The sequence below is a fragment of the Lonchura striata genome, chromosome 1 (genome assembly GCF_046129695.1).
Source record: "Lonchura striata isolate bLonStr1 chromosome 1, bLonStr1.mat, whole genome shotgun sequence".
NCBI lineage: Eukaryota > Metazoa > Chordata > Aves > Passeriformes > Estrildidae > Lonchura > Lonchura striata.
Window position 1 is genome coordinate 70,803,838 of NC_134603.1, and position 19,864 is coordinate 70,823,701.

General features: G+C 36.9%; 1 protein-coding gene across 1 annotated transcript in view; it reads left to right on the plus strand.

The window, feature by feature from the left end:
- Positions 1–16,774, plus strand: part of ADCY2 (adenylate cyclase 2) — a 203,459-nt gene extending 186,685 nt beyond the window's left edge. The window contains exons 20-25 of the mRNA XM_021546893.3: positions 3,434–3,592; positions 7,807–7,953; positions 8,811–8,918; positions 10,925–11,039; positions 15,348–15,472; positions 15,991–16,774. Of these exons, the coding sequence (XP_021402568.2) occupies positions 3,434–3,592; positions 7,807–7,953; positions 8,811–8,918; positions 10,925–11,039; positions 15,348–15,472; positions 15,991–16,143 (807 nt within the window). The 3' untranslated portion in view covers positions 16,144–16,774. The remainder of the gene's footprint in view (positions 1–3,433; positions 3,593–7,806; positions 7,954–8,810; positions 8,919–10,924; positions 11,040–15,347; positions 15,473–15,990) is intronic.
- Positions 16,775–19,864: the final 3,090 nt, after the last annotated feature.

Below are 19,864 nucleotides of genomic sequence, written 5' to 3' on the forward strand. Positions count from 1 at the left end.
GACCTTCCCTCACTACTTATTCTTATCCTTTTGTCTCTTCATTTGTACTGGCCCAGCTCACTGTGTAGATGTATAGTGGATCAAAATAGGGAAATGGTCAGGATTAAAAATTAATCCTGCAGAAATGGTTGGTTTTGAGGCAGATCTATTTTCAAGATTTATGGTGTGGCCACAGCAATGCTTGTGCCAGAAGAATGGGGGTGAACAGACAAAAGCAAGGGGAAAAAGCAGAACTGTTTGTTTTGATGGCTCTGCCAGTATAGGTGACAATTATTTCCTGACACTGAGACGAAGTGACTCATTTCATCCAGCATACAGATCCCAAGAGTTACTTAATAATGGGCTAGCAACAGGCAGGCAATATGTTGAGAATGGCAATTCTTCCACCCTTCCCAGGGGAATCCAGGTTGGTATGGGTTTGACTGTGTAAGGAGAGTTCTCACATTTAAACACTGTTGAGCACTAAATCTCTCTTATGATCTGTTTTGAATCCAGTATTGACATAGCCTGTGAATTCCTTTCTCAACAGTACCTAAAATATTTTGTGTCCCATTACTCTGTAGGCTGGCTGTATAGTTTTTCCATTACTTACACTGTAGTTATCCACACTGAATTTCATTGGTAGTTTTACTGCTGAGGTGCTTGTGGCAGATTCCTGGAGCTGTAAAAACTGTTTCTTTGTTGTCTCTGTTCTGGTTTTTTGTAAGATTTTATTTTGTGAGGGAATTCTTCTATTTTTGAACAAAGTAGTCTCTTCAAGAGCCTCTTCTGAAAGAATTCAACGAAAACTTATTTCAAATTTCACTGCTAGTCACATGACTATTTGCTTCTTTGTAGTAGAGAGAAGAATGTTTACAGAAAGCATGTCAGCTCATCCAATTATATCTGTATTAGCAGACATAGTTCTTTTACTTAGCATTTACTGGGGTTTTTTGGGGTTTTTTTGGTGTTTTTTTTTTTTTTCTTTTTTTTTTTTCACAAAGTACCTTTCTTGTTCCTGCTTCTTTTCCAAAGACTTACCTTATATCTCTACCCTTTGCCAGTTCTCTAACACTCTGTCTGTCTTGACTGATCAGGATAAGTTTTGCATCATACAAACAAACAAAAAAACCACCACAATTCAAAGTAAATTAATAAGCTAGTGCTCTTCTCTTTTTGACATATGACATTCTGACTTTTCTAATTTCAAAGCAAATTGTAGAATACATTCTGATTTTTCTTTTCTGATCTCTGAGTTCTCTTTGATCTTTTTAGGAGCAGCCTAAGTTTAATTCAGTAAATAGCAAGCTAGTAAATAAATTATGGTTTTGATACTAGCTTTTAAAGAAGAAACTTATTTTTAAAAACTTCACCTTTTCACTACAAAGTCGGTACAATGTATGGATATCTAATTTCAGCTGTCATCCATGTCACTTTTGTCAATTTGTGCCAAGAATTTTGACATCCCAGGGTGTTATTGGATTTTATCTGCATGAATACCATTTGTAGCATTTGAATTTACCATCTATGTATGCATTTATATTTATACTAATCCAAGTTCTTGGATGTATAGATATGTAATATATATATATAAAAGACATTCTAAAAAAGTGTCTGCCATGTATTTTGTATCATGTGGACGGTTCTGAAAAAAATCCCTATTCATGACTTCAAGCTTTATAGGACTGATAATTGCCATTTAATACAGGCACAATGACAGGGCAACAATAAAATCCTATTTCTGAATTCCTGCCGGAAGCTGTTCTCAGGTTCTCTGTACCTTTGTGATTGCCTGTATAAGTATTTAAGTCTCTTCCCACTCTTCTTTTGCTTATAGTTTGCAAATATCCGTTAGTAACTTACAATTATTTAAAATATCCAGCTTGTTTGTTTATTTGACATTCAAAGTCTAGATTTCTGTGATGCAGCATGATCCATTCTAAAATGTCAAGACCCCTTTTACTTTCAGAAACATGTCCCCTTTGAGTCAGAATATCCAGAATATTTTGCAGTGTATTTAAGGTCTGCATTCTGTCCTTAATACTCTAGGTATCAGCAGAAAGAGAGTATGTTAACAGAGATTTCATGTGATGGATGTTCTCTTTCAGTTTTGTAATTAAATATTTACCTGGCCCTTATCAACCAATTCAAAGGAAACCTGAGTAAATTTCTCTCTGTGCATTTAAGTGGGGGAATAATTTTCCTCTTACTGTTTTTTTCATCCTGCAAGTATTTGGCATATACAGTTTTGCTTCATCAGTTTTTTTCTTTCATTGCCTTTTAAAAGCTTGCCAAATCATTTTCATACCATCTAATTTCAACTTTCTACTCTTATCTTTAGCTGTGGTTTCAGTAGAATACCTATGAATCATTTTGAGCTGTGCCCCTGTCCAGTCAGAAGGACTACTCTCATTTTTTTTGTCAGTGCTTACTGACTGCTAATACCAGTAGCAAGATTTCCATCATAATCCTATTCTCCTGGTTAATAACATAGTCTTCATTAAGATTGCCTGATAGTGTTAAGCCTTTAAGACTATGTTGAAATAGCTCTTGATTTTTATCAGGTCAAATGAAACAGACCTGAGGAGGCTTTACTGTGGAAATAATGACATAGAATTCATGACAACACCTTGACAATATTGAAAGGAAGTGGAGAGAGCTCCACAAAAGTGCAGTTTTATTAATTTTCCACCACCTTTCTAGTGAAATTGAATCTCCAAACATAATGATACTCCAAGGATGTTGCGTATTTTCATATAGTTCCAGGTATTGTTGTGGTTACTGGAAAGCTACTGTGAAAACTCTGGGACAAAAAGAAAAGCAGGATAAAGTATTAAAGAAAGGAGTGTAAAACCAACCAACCAACAACAACAACAACAACAACAAAAAAAAAAAAAAAAAAGCAACTAACAAAACCAAAACTCAACTGAGTTGGCCCAACTGACTGGGCTATTTTTGATAGTCTGATCATGATTTGATATACTGAATGTATATTATATCAATAGGCTGTTTTCTTTTTGCCAGGCTGGTGGCATGGTGTAAGTTCAAGTTAGTAAAAGTTAGGGTCTTCCTGAAATGCCCATTATTGTAAGTTAAATTCTCCACTTACAAAATAATATTAAGTTGCAAAACTGTAAATTATTTCCATTACAGAGTTTGATTTCTGAAAATATTTTATACTCAAGTTTAAGAGTAGATAAATAAATCTTCCATTGTTTAAGGAACCTTGTAACTTTTCTTGTTTTCTCCTGGGCCTTTTTGTTAGATTTGATAAAATGTATGTCACAAAGTGTATGCTTGGGGTTTGACTTCTGTGGGACCTGGAATTATATTTGAGTAGCCAAATTAATAGCATTGTAGGAGTTGTGTACTGTGCTTATTTTGTCTCTTAAACCTGTACTCCAGCAGGACAATATGCCTATTGTTTCTTTACTTCTGTGTCCTCTTGTAACAGAATGAATATTACTGTAGGTTAGACTTCCTGTGGAAGAACAAGTTCAAAAAAGAGCGGGAGGAGATTGAAACCATGGAGAACCTAAATCGGGTGCTTCTGGAAAATGTGCTTCCAGCCCACGTAGCTGAACACTTCTTGGCAAGAAACCTGAAGAATGAGGTCAGCTGTCTCTGTATATCCTCTGCTCTGCAAGAAAGCTGTGTACCCTGGAAATACCACTTAACGCTGTTTTGAACAGTAGGTCCTTACAGCGAAAATATAAATTTACAGACACTTTCATTTCCCCTTTCCGTCCTCTAAGGTTTGCTTTACAGCACTGAATGCACCATAATACCCTGAAATAAAAAGGTGAAATTTTCCTAAGTGGCAATTCACTTTGCCTATTGAAGGATGATAAAAATAGATGAGGAGGAGGAAAAACAGAATGGCTGAATCAACATGGCTTTAATTTTAAATCATATGCATTCAGATACTTTTTCCTCCATGATCAGAATGGAGTTGCAACCAGGTTCTGAATTTTCTTTTGTTCAGTGGAGAGCTTGTTTATTGCAGTGAAAATTAACCTTTTCACTGAAACAGTGGCTATGTTAATTCTGGAAAGATGTTCTGAACACTGGATTACCTGTTTATTCACTGCTTAATGGACCTAATCCAAGCACCAGAAAAGTTGTGCAAAAGATCCATCTTTATTTTTCTGGAAATTAGATCTGCTCCTAATATTCCTTTACAGCAATAATAAAGCCAAAAAAAAAAAAAATCAATTTAGAGAGAGTAACAACTATAAAGATCTTAAATGTAAGATTTTTAATTACTTTTGCTTGCCAAATAATTGTTTCAAAACTGACAAAAGAGGGCAGGGGGCAGATTTAGGGATTCATTTTTGATCTCCTGAGCCAAAAAGGACAACACCTTCCCTTTCACTTGTCAGGACCGCATTTTGCTACTTTAGTATTCCCTGCAAATATTCATTTGGTAGCTAACAAAAATTCCTTTGGGGTTCCTTTGAATTCAGTGAAGATTTTGGCTGGAAGCCAGGTTGACTCAGATCCAGTTCTCAGTTAAGGCATTAAACACAGCAAACCATCAGGAGATTACTTTCTTGATTATGTGCTACTCCACCTCCTCTCCCCAGCAGAGCAACACCATCTGCTTACCTTTGTATCAGGTACCAGATTTATCTTGTCACCCCTTAAGATTCTTAGGTTGGAATGAGTTTACTTAATTTAATGAAGCACAGAAATTGTAAAGTCCTGAGCTCCCCAACTCGTCAGGTGAAGTAAAAATGATTTGACATTATTTTAATGACATCCATTGGAAAAAAAAAAAAAAAATTGAACTCAAGTTATTCCTTGTTTTGTTTCTTTCAATAGTTTTCAAGGGAAGGCCCTTTCAAATCTCTGGAAGTATTCAGGAATATAAGTCTCTGTCATATCTTTAGATTTGTTTCAGTATCAGCAAGGTTCTGTATGTAGATACAGACATTAGGGCAGATTACGCCTTTGTTTTCTCCGTGTGGATACATAAGTCAACAAAATTGACATTGAAATTTGTCCACATCTTCCTTAGCTGCAAACATTCAAGTTAGTATAGTTTTATGTGTGTTCTTTTCTGTTCAAAACAGATTCTGAAATTAAGAAAATGGATGAATATTCTATTTCAAAATACTGCTTCCCTTGGTATTTTATGCATGCAGCTGTATATGGAGAAAAGGGGGGGAAAAGTGTGCTGCTGAAAAGCAGGCAGAAGAAATGAAAAGGGAAAAAGTGAGTGAATGAATGCTAACTGGAAACAGTTGGACTGTAGTTTCAAATGACCAACAAAGGTCTTTTTATAACAAAATATATGTATTGACTAATGTTAATACACCAAAAGCAAGGGTCCTTCAGAGTAAGGTTTGTTTGCTTTACCATAACCTCCAGAGCTGGGTTCTGCTTATAATCTGCATGCTGGATACAAGACAGGTTATTTTCCAATTGAAAGACAGGCTCAAATCTAAAATGTAAAGGAGAAAACAGGGCCAGGATTAAATATATCTGCACCTGGCTTTTGCAGCTTTCTCCTTAATGCTTTTATCCTTCAGATTCCCTATTAGTAAAAGGTGCATGGGAGCTTTTGTGCTGCAAGCTAACTGGCAAGCCCATCACTGAGCAAGAGGATTCATGCTTTATTGGCTACAGGATGGAGCTAGCACCTTACTTAGAGCAAAAATTCTGCCCCAGAGAAGCTCACTGCCATACCCTTCCAAGGGATAGAATTTGACTGGTTTGCCTTCTCTGTCCCAGGAAGATTTTCAGGCACTGGAGATGAGGGGACAGTAACAGGTGCATACTTGCAGAATTTCAGATGTTATTAAAGAGGAAAAAGAAAATGATTGAATGTAAAATACAGGATGATTTTATTTTTGTTAAAATAAGAAAAGCTGTTCCTTCCTAGAATAGTATTTTCTGACTACACATTTTGGAGACTACTGTTTCAAGAGAAGAATTCTCAGGAAAATTAGGGCACTCAATTGTAACATTCTTTATTATTATGATCAAAATAAACTAGATGGGGATGACTCCTTGAAATTCTCTAAAATTTATTGTGATAGTCACAATTACTACTTATCTGGTTATAAACAGTGCCACTTGTTTTTTCCATGATGGTGCTATGTTGTTTAGCATTCATTAGTGGGAATGGATATTGCTAGTCTTAGACAGGAAGAAGGACAAATGGGTCACTATAATTGAAATGAAGTTACAGGGGAGATGACCTGAGGAAATAGTAAAGCTGAGTTAACCACAGAATGTAGTCTCTGTACCTTGTTAAGGAAATACTCCCGTCTGACCATCCAGGAGCCACTCTGACAGTCACACCTGCCACACCTGAGCTGGGACCAAATCCCCTTCACAGTGGGCAGCTCCAGTGAGCCAATAGGTTCCCTACTTGACTCTCCACACACCACACTCTCACAGTCAGACCAGATTTCCTTACTGGCCTGACCCTTATGTTTCCCACAGCAGAGTCTCTGAAATCTGGATTTAATAATGGTACGACAAGAGAATAACAGCTGGAACGATGAATCAATATATTTCCATCCCTACAGTACACAGTTGTGGTGAAGCTTCCACGATGCTATGGGTATAAAATCCTTAGAAAATACAGGAGGCACAAAAATCTAGTAATAAATGATTTATCTCCTCCAGCTGCTCATGTTCCTTCCTGTCCATCATTATTTCCATGTTTGCTCAGAAACTTCCCTCACATCTGTGATGGGATGAAGCAGTCAGCAGTTTTGCCATAGTTCTGTTATTTTTCAGTTATACATCAGCAATAAAGATCTACTATGTCTGTGCACATCTGTGTACAGGCACACCACATTCTTCCAAAAGGACACACTGACTGTCAAATTGCAAAACCCAAGCTTTACTAAGTAAAAAGGGAAATAATATCTTATGCTTCTTGAACTCACAGAATGAATCCTTTTCATGTGAGTATTGAAATCCCTTTTCACTCAATAATTTGAAGGTAGTTTTACATTAAAGTAGATAACAGCCTTGTTTACTGCTGTGTCTACCTTTGTGTATAGATGCTATTTCTTTTTTAAGTGTTAGTTTAATAAATTTTCTTTCTTTCTTTCTATCTTTTTTGGGGGCATGTGAATTTGTCCTGAAAGAAGAGCATCTAATGTTCAAGGGCATTGGAAAGTGAAGGGGGTAGTAGGTGATGATCATTTTTAGCACCAGAATCTTTCTGTAGAGATGCTCTCATTTCAGTGGTCACAGAAGGCAGTGCAGACTGCCATAAGTAAGTTTCAGTTCAGGTGACTGATTTCTTTTTGGTCCAGCTCCTTAATATGCAAAAGAAAGGAAAATTATTTTGTCCTCTTAGGCATATTGTCATTTTAGGTTAGGAACTATCAATCGGGTCATTTTGTATTATGCATTTGCAATACATTGAGTTTGTGATCTTGGTTCAGTTTTTTCAGTTAGTACAATAGCAAACCGCTAATCATAAATTGGATATTGTTTTACAAAATACATTTTCAGCCATGCAAGCCAGACTAAATTCTCTTCAAAAGAAGTCTCAGAGATGGGCTCTATATAATAAATTAGTGAACATTTTATTTTCACAGAGTTAATGTTCTGGAAGAAAAAAAAATCATTACAATATTTTCAGCTTTATATGTTAACTCTCTTTTATGAACAGGTTTATATGTTGTTTAAAATTAATAAATGCAGCTAAATGCAAAAACTATCCAACCTCCATCTTGAGGCATTCCAACCACTGCAGCACCTCTGTTTATAGATACTGGATACTGCATGTTAATAAGGAAACTTATTTACAGCTGGGTATGTTATTTTTTTTTCTTTATACTGTTTTCTTTTGGACAGGATCTGTATCACCAGTCATATGACTGCGTCTGTGTCATGTTTGCCTCTGTTCCGGATTTCAAGGAATTTTACACAGAATCTGATGTAAATAAGGAAGGGTTGGAATGTCTCAGGCTGCTAAATGAGATCATTGCGGACTTTGATGATGTATGTACCTACAACAGTGATGGTTTCAATCTTGCTAACTCATAATATGCAACACACAGAAAACATACTTGAGGGGGAGAGTGGAAGACCTGTCAGAAAATACTTACAGGGACTATTAAAGGAAAAAGAGATTTATGTGAGATAAATCAGATACTGATCTGACATCATATTCAATTGCTTTTGATTTGCTATAATCCTATGTTGTTGAGAATCTTTTTTTTTTTTTTTTTTTTTTTTTGCCCTTTAACTGCAGCTCTTGAGACAATTATATTACATGCTATGGATTAACCACAGGTTCTAAATATTAATGTCTAAAATCAGGTATAACTTTGTTTTATACCCGATCTGCACTGATTATTTGATACACAAGCAAATCAAAGCATTGTAAAAGTTGCAATTTTCCATTCTCTAATGTTCAAAACAAACTGGGATATATGAACTAAAATCTCTGGATTTTAGTCCTATTTACATGAACTATTCCACTGGCATGGAATAGATGCTTACTTTCAGAAAGCTGCATAAAGCTTAAGTGTTGGCTGGCATGGTGATCCAGTTCCAATATCACATGAGCAAAATCTACTGACTTTTAAAAGTTGTACGTAAAATAAGACGGAATTTATTCTCACAACTATAGATTTCATCCCTTTATAGTAAAAAGGTATTTTAGAAGACAGAAATTCCCTTTCCTTGGAGTTCTGTAACCATTGTTTTATTCATCCTTAGGTCTTTCATCCTGTATATATTTCTGAAACCATTTGAGGTCCATACAGAAACTGTTCTAAGACTTTATTCTCTGATTGGTGCTAGAGTAATAGGGCTGCTGATCTGAATAATGAATTACTGTCCTTGTTTTGCAGTTATTGTCAAAGCCAAAGTTCAGTGGAGTTGAAAAGATAAAGACCATTGGAAGCACTTACATGGCAGCAACAGGACTGAGTGCTACACCCAACCAAGAACAGAGTCAGGTACAGGAAAACATACTTCTGCTTAATAAAAAGCATATTCAAATGAAAGCAAAAAATTTGTTCATTAATCTGCAGGTTATGTATAATAATGTGACCTAGTTTTTTCTGATTAGCATAGATTGTATTGTACTGGACAAATATATACTTTAGTAGTCTTCATGAATTTTTTTTCATATTGCAGTTTGAAAATGCCACCTCTGTATTTGCTAAAACAGGCCTTCTATACTAAATACAGTACAGCACTTTATTCCTATGTGCTGCATCAGGACTGGATTTATGGAGCATACGAAAGATTGCAAGAATTAAAGTTTTACATTGTGAATTGGGAGAGATTATTTGCCTTACTAACTATACACTTATAGAACCCTCAGACTCAGCATTAAGAATATGTTCATTGCTAGTTTACTTAATATGGTAGGATTAAGAACTGCAGTCAGTGGAAATCCAGATCAGAGAAGCAATTCATAACTTATTAAAAAACCTTGCTTTTGCCATGATCTTTAGAGTACTACAGGTTAGTGACAGAGAGACGGCAATTATGAATCAACACAGTCTCTGCTAAGGATTCATGTGCTCTTGCCAAACTCATGTTCCTTCTAAACACAAGCAATTACACATGAACTATAGACCCTAAGGATCCTGAGGACAAAGAATTATTTTAAATTAACTCTGACATTTAATGCAGGGAGGTGAAGGGGATGAAGAAAATGTAGAACTGCAGTCCGGAGATGGAAGACATAGCTCTCAATCACAACTAAATCTGCTGTATGCAGAGGAAGAAATTCATCATTTGACTTATTTCCACAATCAGGAGATCCACAGTTTACCATTCCTTTGATGATTTAGTTCACATTCTCAAAAGAAATCCACCAGAACTCAGCAGCCTTCATTCCAGATTCCCAAAGATGTACAGATCCTGCAGTACCTAGTGTGGCAGTGACTGACTGCTAGACATACTGCTGGGAACCACCCCCAGCTTAAAACAAGCATCCAACAAGACTAAGTGCCTAAGTAAGGGGTCTGAATATATCAGCTGAACAGGAAACCATCTGTTTTAGCTAGGAGTGAACTCCAAAGGAAACAGGCTTCATTTATCTAAACAGCTGCTCCGGCAAGCACCACTACTGTCCCACCCTAGGCTGATGCACGCACTCCATGAATCATCTCTGAAGCTGTCATCTGTCCATCTCTTCTGTCCCTTTATCTCAAGAAATAGGGAAGATATAGTAATTTCTCATAGAGATCAATGAGTCCATATCTTATAAAATCCGTCACTTGTAATCCTACCTTGGGCTGTGGGACACCAAAATCAATTTTCTCAGCTTGAAAGGACTCAAAATAGCACTTAAAATAAGGTTACTTTGTTATGTATGAGGAGAGATTAAGTCTACAGCCTTGATAAGTGGTATAAGCTCTGTAAATAAAAGTGCAGAGTGGGGTTGCCCTCTTCCTCTTGTGTTAAATGTTCTCAGATGTACTTGTTTATCTGCAAGATGAGATCAGTGGAAGAATTCTTAAAATTGTGAATTTCACTGGACCTTAAGCATTTATAAGGGTGCTGAGCTGTGCAGCAGTGAAAGAATCTCTGTGGGGCTGTCCACAAGCATATTTATTATAAAAAGGAATACAATAGAAGCAGACACTTAGAGAAAATGAATTAACAAATTCTAGGCACACATTGATATTGAGTGCCTCTGGGATTAGACAGCAGCTAATCAGTCACTTGACAATCAAAATATTAGATTAGGTATGGTTTGGAGCTATCACCTCTAGACTGCCTGGTTGTACACAAGTGAAACGCATCCCATCTCTCAGCCATTGTTTGATCTAACCGATGCTGGACCTTCTACATTACTTCCACATTACTTCTGTGCAGTTGCCTGCTGACACTAGGACATCCCTAAGGGCTTCAGTGTCTTCAAGTGTTCAGCATATTTTGGTTGTATTCTCACAGCAACCAAGGCTCACAAGAGATTTTACACTGTTTGTTTGTCTTTTGAATTCAGGAGCCTGAACGACAGTATATGCATATAGGAACCATGGTGGAGTTTGCATTTGCCTTGGTGGCAAAACTGGATGTCATAAACAAGCATTCATTCAATGACTTCAAGTTACGAGTAGGTGAGTATTACAAGATTCTTAGGAGAGCATCATGGACAAGGGGGAGAATTCAGTGTGAAGTACCAGCTGATAAAGTAGTAGTAGAACTGACCAAAAGGGCCATGAGAGTAAACAGCATCATCTTTACCCTGTTAAAAAGCAGCCTATGTTGTATTGCCATCACCTCCCTAGAGTATTTCAAGGCTAGACTTGGAAAAGGGCAGTATTCCTATTTAAAGAAGGGCTGAAAAAAAAAAAAAAATGGCGCTGAATGGTTTTATGGTAACTGTAAAAATTATTGTAGAGGTTATAAGTCATACATTTTTGGAAGTTTATAAATACAAAAAGAATACAGAAGAAAACTCTAGACTTTTCAGTGCAAAATTATATAAATGGTTTTTCAGAGGATAAGAGCTATAATGGGTAAGTGAGGCTGGAGTTTGAAATATTTTACATGTACTAAATTCAAGCAAGCACACAAAAATGCACTCTTTCCTTTGAACTGTTACACAAGGGAGAGCATTTGCCTTTGTTATTCATGTAAGAGTAAAGATGACTAGTTATCTATCTTGGAAAGAGGTATCCCTTATGTTTCAGTTTCTAATTGCTTCTTTTTGTGCATCCTGGTATTTTTAAAAACGGATAGCTGCAGTAAGTAGTAGAAAGAATGATAAAATAAATTAATTCAGAGCTGGTCAAGAACCATATGTTCCAAAATGTTTATTTCCTGATAGCAGTACACAGCAGTTTCACAATGCAATATGTAACGTGGAAAGTGTGAAATGAAAACAGTAAACAAATACTGAATACCCATAAATTCTGTAAATGTGTCAGAAGTATTTGATTTCCAACAGTTATTCTCCTGTCTTGTCTTACTGTACCGCTTGTTTTCCTCTCGGCTCCCCTCGTCTATTTCACAGTGCCACCCACTGGCAAAACTTGCTGTCTTCTGACTTGAAACGAGCTTCTTAGTGCATTCCTTTGTCAGTATGTTTCGTATTCCTTGCTAGGGCTAAAAATGACAGCAAATTAGAAGTATGCTTCCTTCTCAGAGAGTTACAGAACTTGATGGCTCTGGCCACAGCTGACGTTGCACATACCATCAGCTTCAGTACAGACAGAGAGCTGTTGAGTGCCAGGGCTACATCTGCAAACTGCTTAAAGCAGTGCTGGTCTTTTCAAGTGAGGACCATGAAGCAAAGCAAAACACTTACTTTGGATTTTTAATAATCTTTCTAAAGACTACAGAGAACTTAGACTCCTTTGCTTCATGAAATGAAGAAATGTTGTAACTCTAAAAAGAAACACAGGCCCCAATGTGGTATTTGTGCCACCATAATGCAACATAGGCACCACTGAGATCTTCATTTTCACATGACTTCTCTGCTTCCCAACACCTGATAATGAAAGATTCTGATATCCATACTAATTATAGCCACAGAAACATTTTAGAACTACTTCTGACCTAGTCCCCCTGTAAGGATTTGTACCCAACTGTCCTTTGTAAAAGCCTTGCTCGGCCAGGATCTAAGTTTGAATTTTTTGCAACTCATTAGAGGTTTCATCTTTCATAATCTTCTGAGAGTGCCTGAAATGCTAGTGTGACTTAGATGGTACACACTACTCTGATCTTGGCAAAAAAGGGGAGGAAAGCATCTAGATGACATTTTAGGCATTCCTCCCCTTCTACAAGTCAAGATGCTGGATTTATGAGACAAGCTCAGATATGCTTTTGCAGCAAGTTTTGCACAGGTATTGCTTTCTTTCAGAAGAGAGGCTGGTGTGTTATTTTCCATATAACTTCATAGTTGGAACATTTGTCTGTGTTGTAGGTGACTTAATTTGGTTCCTGGTTTTGGGTGAGGCTAGGCCATGAGCCAGGCTGTAGGATACTTCAGAATGAGATATTCTCTGTCATTCCTGCTGAACAGTATTGCATTTCATGGAATGATTAATTATTGCTTTGGATATGAGAGAAAGAGATAGATATATCACCCTCTGTTAGAGCATTCACCTGTAGTGAGAGTACTACTCTTCCAGCCGCCCCAAAAACATTCATGTGCATCACGCAGAAATGATGGAACACCAGCAGGAAGGACATAGAGCAGCATATCCCACAATGCTTGGGTGGCCAGAACACATCCCTAAGATATACTGGTAGAAGTTTCCTCAAAGAAGGAGGGATCTGAAGGTGATTCCTGAGCCCCTGAGATATTTCTCAAGCCATCAACAGCAGTGGTTCAGGAAGGAAGTAAAAAAATAAAAGTCCCTTCCTGCCCATTGTATTTTGTAGGAAAGTCCTACTGCACTTCCCCAGTTCCTGGACTATGGCCACACATATCTCTTCAATATTCCCTGCTAACCAGACTGGGCTACTCAGCAGATGCCTTTTGTGGATTCCAGTCTTAGTTGCCTAGTGTTTTCTGCAAGTTGTATGTTATGAAGTAAAAAAACCCATCCATGGTTCTGTTGCTAATGCCAAGTCCAAGTCCATTTGTACATTGAACCCTGAGCACTTAGAAAAATATATATTTATTATGTTTAATGATTTACATGTTCTATGGGGTTGGTGGTTGGAGACAGGGACAACACACACACCTCCAAGCTCCCTGCAACAGCCTCTTTTATTGTTGACAATATTCTTATATAGGGAGTTTAAGACTCCTCAGTCTAGACAGCTATTGGTCTGATCCTCCCACAGCCCAGCTCCTGACCAGGGCCCGGCTTACAGAACCAAACGGAATTTCTTATTTATCAGTACAAACTAGCTTGTACAGTACCATATATCAGGTTCCATTTGTTATCTTGTACTGTTTGCATCTTTTCCCAATTTAACTTCTACAGTCACGTTTTCCAGGATTTCCAAGTGGGCTGATAGACTTGTTGCTAGCCTCCGCTGACATGTTACATAGTAGATGAGCCAGCTCTGAGATCCATGTCCATCCTACAATCACATTTTCATTTGACTGCACAGATATATATCCCTAATGATGGTTTTTATAAAGGAACTAACAGAAATCAGTTATGATCCATTGAGATAATTTTATAAATTAAATAACTCACTTGGTTCAGAGTTTATTTCTCACCAGGCCTAACTTAACTCTCCTGCTCATTGTTATGTACAGTTACAATTATAGTACATTTGATGCTGGTTATCAGTAATACTATGGATTTTACCTCCTGGTTTCTTTCCTTCCTAGCAAAGTAAAACTCATTCCATTTACAGACATAATATAGGTTACAAACTGACTGCAAGACAAAAAATGCCCAGAGTCTAAAGAGGGACTGTATTGTTCTACCATATTTTTCTACTTCATGCTTAATCAAATTATTTGAATACATATATTTATATTGCGGATCTTTAGGACAATTCTATGGTCAATCCAGCCTTCAGAACAAGGCTTCAAATTCTTTCAGTTCATTCGCTTTAGTTTATTCTACATTTAAGAAGCAAATAATACTATAAAAGTAACTTGACTGGGCCATCAACCATTGCAGAGGGGAGGCCCTTTTCACTACAAGAAGAAATTAAAAGAAATTCTTGTATATCTGTTTTCTCAGAAGCTGCTGCTCACTCACAGTGTGGTTTCATGCTACATAATAAAGGCAGCAGCAGGTTATTATTAGGATGCCAGTGGTTGAAAATAGCAAGTTACTCAGGATGGAAGGGAGCTGTAAAAGTAAAATTAGATTAACTGACTTTTGGCATTTTTATAACTAATATTCTCCTAACATAAATGGTTGATAAAACCATGATGAATGACTGTTTGCTGCTGTACTCACTATCCAGCAATAAATACTGTGTTCATTGACTTGCTATATGCCAGATGCACTGTATGTCCTTGTTTGGTGGTCTTCACAGAATCACAGAATCAGTTAAGTTTGAAAAGACCTCTGAGATCATCAAGTCTGACCTATGACTGAACATCCCCATATCAGCTAGACCATGGCATCAAATGCCAGTCTTTTCTTTAACACCTCTAGGGACAATAACTCCACCATCTCCTTGAGCAGCCCATTCCAATGTCTAGTCACACTTGAATGTGAAGCAGTTCCTCCTAATGATCACCTAAATCTCCCCTGGCACAGCTTGAGACTGTTATCTTATACTGTCATTGGTTGCCTGAGAGAAGAGACCAAGCCCCACCTACCTACAGCCTCTTTTCAGATAGTTGTAGGGAGCAATAAGGTTTCCCTTGAACCCTCTTTTCTCAAGGCTAAACAACCCCAGCTACTTCAGAGGCTCCTCACAGGACTTGTACTACAGGGCCTTCACCAGCTTTGTTGCATTTCTCTTCATTGCTAATGTTAAGTTCTGATGCTTTCCAGGTATAAACCATGGGCCTGTAATAGCTGGAGTAATTGGAGCTCAAAAACCACAATATGATATATGGGGCAATACAGTAAATGTGGCCAGCAGGATGGACAGCACTGGTGTCTTAGATAAAATACAGGTAAGCCTTGATTTTATGCTAGTGGGCTTTTACCTAAAATAGCTTAAAGTTTGGTTCACAGACAGTTATGTGAGTAACTGGCAACAACAGCTCTGAAAGGTGATGCTACCATTATCTTACTATCACTTCATTTACACAGCCTTAGTAGTTGTAGAATGATGGGGAAGCTTGGGTGTACTCAAGTGAAAATAAGCACCTGAAGATGACGAAAGTACTATGTGAGGAAGTGTATTGTCCCTAGTTCCATTTATCTATCTACAAGCTCTCTGCTGGCAACCCTGGGTACAGATGTGGTTATACCAAATTTGATACTTGATGTAAGTGATTAGAATGAGCATCCAGCAACAGACTGCTTTAAAGCTTAGGTGTTCAGACCTCACCTGAGACCCTTAAAGGCTTTATGAGTATTACAGCAAACCCCTTAAAGGTGAAGAGAACATTATTTTCTCTTCACACTCTGGAAGAAGATTCTGCTCTACTTTGTTATCAACACTGGCTGTATTACTGTATTGTTGCAGGTTACAGAGGAGACAAACAACGTCCTGCAAACGCTGGGGTACATGAGCACCTGCAGAGGAATAATAAATGTAAAAGGAAAAGGAGAACTGAAGACATACTTTGTACATACAGAAATGACAAGATCCCTTTCACAAGGGAACATGGCATCTTGAAGATGCTTGTATGTGTCATCAATACCATATTTTCAGGAAAGTATCACGCACTTTTTAACTACATTTTGGCCCTTAACATGCGTGCTATTTTCTGGTATGTGGCACTTATTTTAATATGGCTGCAGAATAGTCCCATGAGCCATCATTTTGCACCTTGATATTTCTATGTTCAAGGACAGTTGTGATGTACGCTATAGGACTGGAAGATTGTACTGCTACTTGCACTGTTATTCAAATACAGGAAAAGAAGGAATAGGAATCAAAAGGAGGTAGTGCATCCTGAAAGGACTAAAGGGAAATGTTAGTGACAAAAGCAGGGAAAAAAGGCAATAAAGCTAGGGGTGCATACTATTTCCTGATGCATGGTGTTTTCTGGAAAATACAGTCGCTCCCCAATAGCATTCACTAATCTGGTATTAAAGTATACAGTATTGTAAATAAGTTTACTCTGTCCACACATGATTTGGATGTGATCACCAGTTGCATCTCATAGCCAGGGACACGTTGGGTGGTTTGCTGGCATTCTTTCTGAAGAGAGAACTAATAATTCTGGAATAGTTTTGTACAAACGTGTCAAATGTTTTGAAGCTATTGTCTTTTGTAAGGTTAATTCATTAAAAGTTTATATGTACTTTGTCTTACTGTTGCTGTCTCTTAGTTTTGCTTCCTTCTTTGGCTTCTGTCACTCTAAAGCTGCGTGTATTCTGCTGCTGCCACTGCCTTTTATTTCAGTAGTTAGATGTTGAGGCAGGCTGTGGCCAGCTATCTCAACAGCCTTGGTCAATAATATCTGCTAGACTTGCTATTGCCTTTCAGAAACTAAATCACCTCTACTGTCTTCTATCATGGGTGGCATCCTAGGCACTTTGCAGTCACTTACTACCTAAGTGATACAGAAGACTGACCTCAAATCCATAAATACAAGCAAAGTGGGGGATACTGAAAACAGTAGTGGTGCTGCTACTTAACAACTGGCCCACAGTGCTTAAAGAGTAACAAGGAGAAGCCGTACAAGAGAAAGAAAAATTCTGTTTTGCATTTTGACAACCTCTTTTGCCCTTCCATGCCTTTCAGTTAACCTTCACAATGCTGGATTTTGTGGCATATTTAAAGTAACAATCTCATTTATCATTTAGAGTAAAAATCTCATTTATACTCACTAGGACACTTGTATAAGTGAAATGTTATTTTGTGGATATTTGAAATTAATTTAAATCCCTCTGAACTAAAAAGTGTCACATTTGCGGTTTCATAGATGAGCCAGGTGAAAGACAGTAAAAGTAGGCAATTTTACTATCTATGCCCCTTTGAAGCACAGATAGTAACAATTAAGTTTTGCATTGTTGTAATCAATTATTTTAGTCATAGTATCCTAACAAGAAAATAATACTATTTACAAAATACCATATAATGACAAGATTTTTTTCTGAGTGATACCATATGAATATGGAGGTCAACTTATGCACTATTGCCTCTAGCATGTTATTGAAATGTAAAAAGTATTCAGACTGCTCATTCATGAAACATACATAGACATTTGTATAACACTGGTATCCTTTCAGAAATTCTCAAAATTATGGATCACAAATACATGGCATCAGTTTGGTCTCAATGAATGTGGCACAGTTTACTCACAGCAGCCATCTGCCCACTAGTGAATTGGAATGAGAGTAGATTTCAAAGTGCCTAATTTGATGTAAAACAGACAATCTGAATTTTGATCCCTTTAAATAAGTCTAAAAGAAAAATGCAAGTTATTTCACTTATGTTCGACATAACACAATTTTTCTTCCAGTCCTGGAGACTTAAACAGTAATTTTCAAGACAGGTACTCAGTCTAATAAAATCTCATGAAAAACATTTTTGTTGTCTTTATGATTTCTTCCTTTTAATTAATAAGTAAAGATAAATGTTTTCCAGTGGAATTAAAGACTGTTCAAATAGCTTACATGACCACAAACCCAATGTCCCAGTCACTGGCTAGGTGTCAGCTATGTCACTTAAGACTTCTCTTTAATCCCTCCTTGCCTTTACTATAAATTTGTCCTAGAAACACTGAAATAAGTTATTGATCTCCTTCTTAGACTTTGAATGTACTCTGGGCCTTTAAAATCACTGTGGTATCACCACAGGTCAACGCAATAATTTCTTACTGTGGATGAAAACCCTTATGTCAAATTGATTCTATTATATTGTCATATATATGTGCAGCTTTCAGGTATAACCTGTGCATTCAGGATTTTGCTTTCATTTGTATTCTTGCTCATCATTAACAAACCTTGTGCCTAACTCCATAGCCTTGTTTCTGTGATTTTTATAAAAATTAAACAATTTTATTTCTGTAAGCTATGAAATGTTAAAACATCTGAATGTTGGGGAGCTGACTAGTCTAATGAAATATAAAGAAAGATGTATATGTCCCCTCCAAGAGCATGTTGAAAATGCCCATGTTCAAAGCACTCATATTTCACTGGTGTTCTTCTGTCATTTTGTAATTGCATTTAGATTCTTGCAGCCAAATCCTGATAAAGAACAAGAAATTGAGCAAAAGGTACACATATCTTTGCCCAGACAGAGAAAGGTGCATACCTTCCTCTCTAGCCTTCATTGCTGAGTATTCTTTCTAGTGCTGAGAAGCTATTTGTATTTAATAAATACCTGTTGTCTTCCAAAGCATTTTACATCTACTGTTTATACTGACTTATTTTTCTGCTTAGTTTCGCTTAAGAAAATAACTTTATTTTCTCCTCCTGCAGCAATTTCAGCCTCAGTTAACTGGATATAATGATACTCATGTATCAGCCCATAACCTGAAAAACTTTATGATAATGATGTAAATCAGTATTTGACATTCCACATATTCCACATAACAGTAAGAATCATCAAGTTCTACAACTTCCATGTTGGTGACATAATTCACAGCTCCTTAGTAAACCGCAGAGTGCAACTTCCAAAAGTACAATGCAAATGCATTTCACACTGTGAGGCAGCAGCCAAAAGATCAATATAAGAGTGGTTCACTGTGGTCTGGGGAAAAGAGAATCAAATGGGAACACCTGGTAAGCCTGCTGGAATTCTTTTTCAAAGTCAGTGCTTTGCTGCAATTCATGGAGGGCTACCAAAGGACAGGAAGAAAGATTAGACTTGCAGATGTTTTTATAAACTGTGGAAATAGTTTGTATTGCCTGCAAATTAATGCTATTTAGCTGCTGTTTCTAAGGAGAGAAATTAGTGTCTCTCTTTATTATTTATGCTATATAAAAAGAATTTTCCATTTTCTTATATTCATATGTGCTTCCTCCATTTTGCAAAATATCTACAAACCCTCCCCTTTTCCACTGAGACACAGATAATTCAGTCTGCTTGTCTTTAAAACAATGTGAGAGAAGAGCTGTTTCTGTTTTGTTTTTAAAACTTCATACTGGAATAAATAATAAGCTATGTTATCAAGAAGCTTTATATAGCAGAAGATGTACTGTTAAAAGATGTTATTATCTTGTACTTTAATAAATAGTTTTACTTCTTGTTGTGATTATATATGAACATACACTAATTTTTAATTTTCAGATAGCAGATTCTAGGTGTAGATAGTACCCTTCAAAACTTTTTACAGGTGAACCCCAAAAAAATTTAAGTCTAGGGATTTTTTGTTTTATTATTCACTTTTTGTCTAAATTAGCAGAATGATTCTGAGAAGAAAATGTAGAATGAGATGTATGTG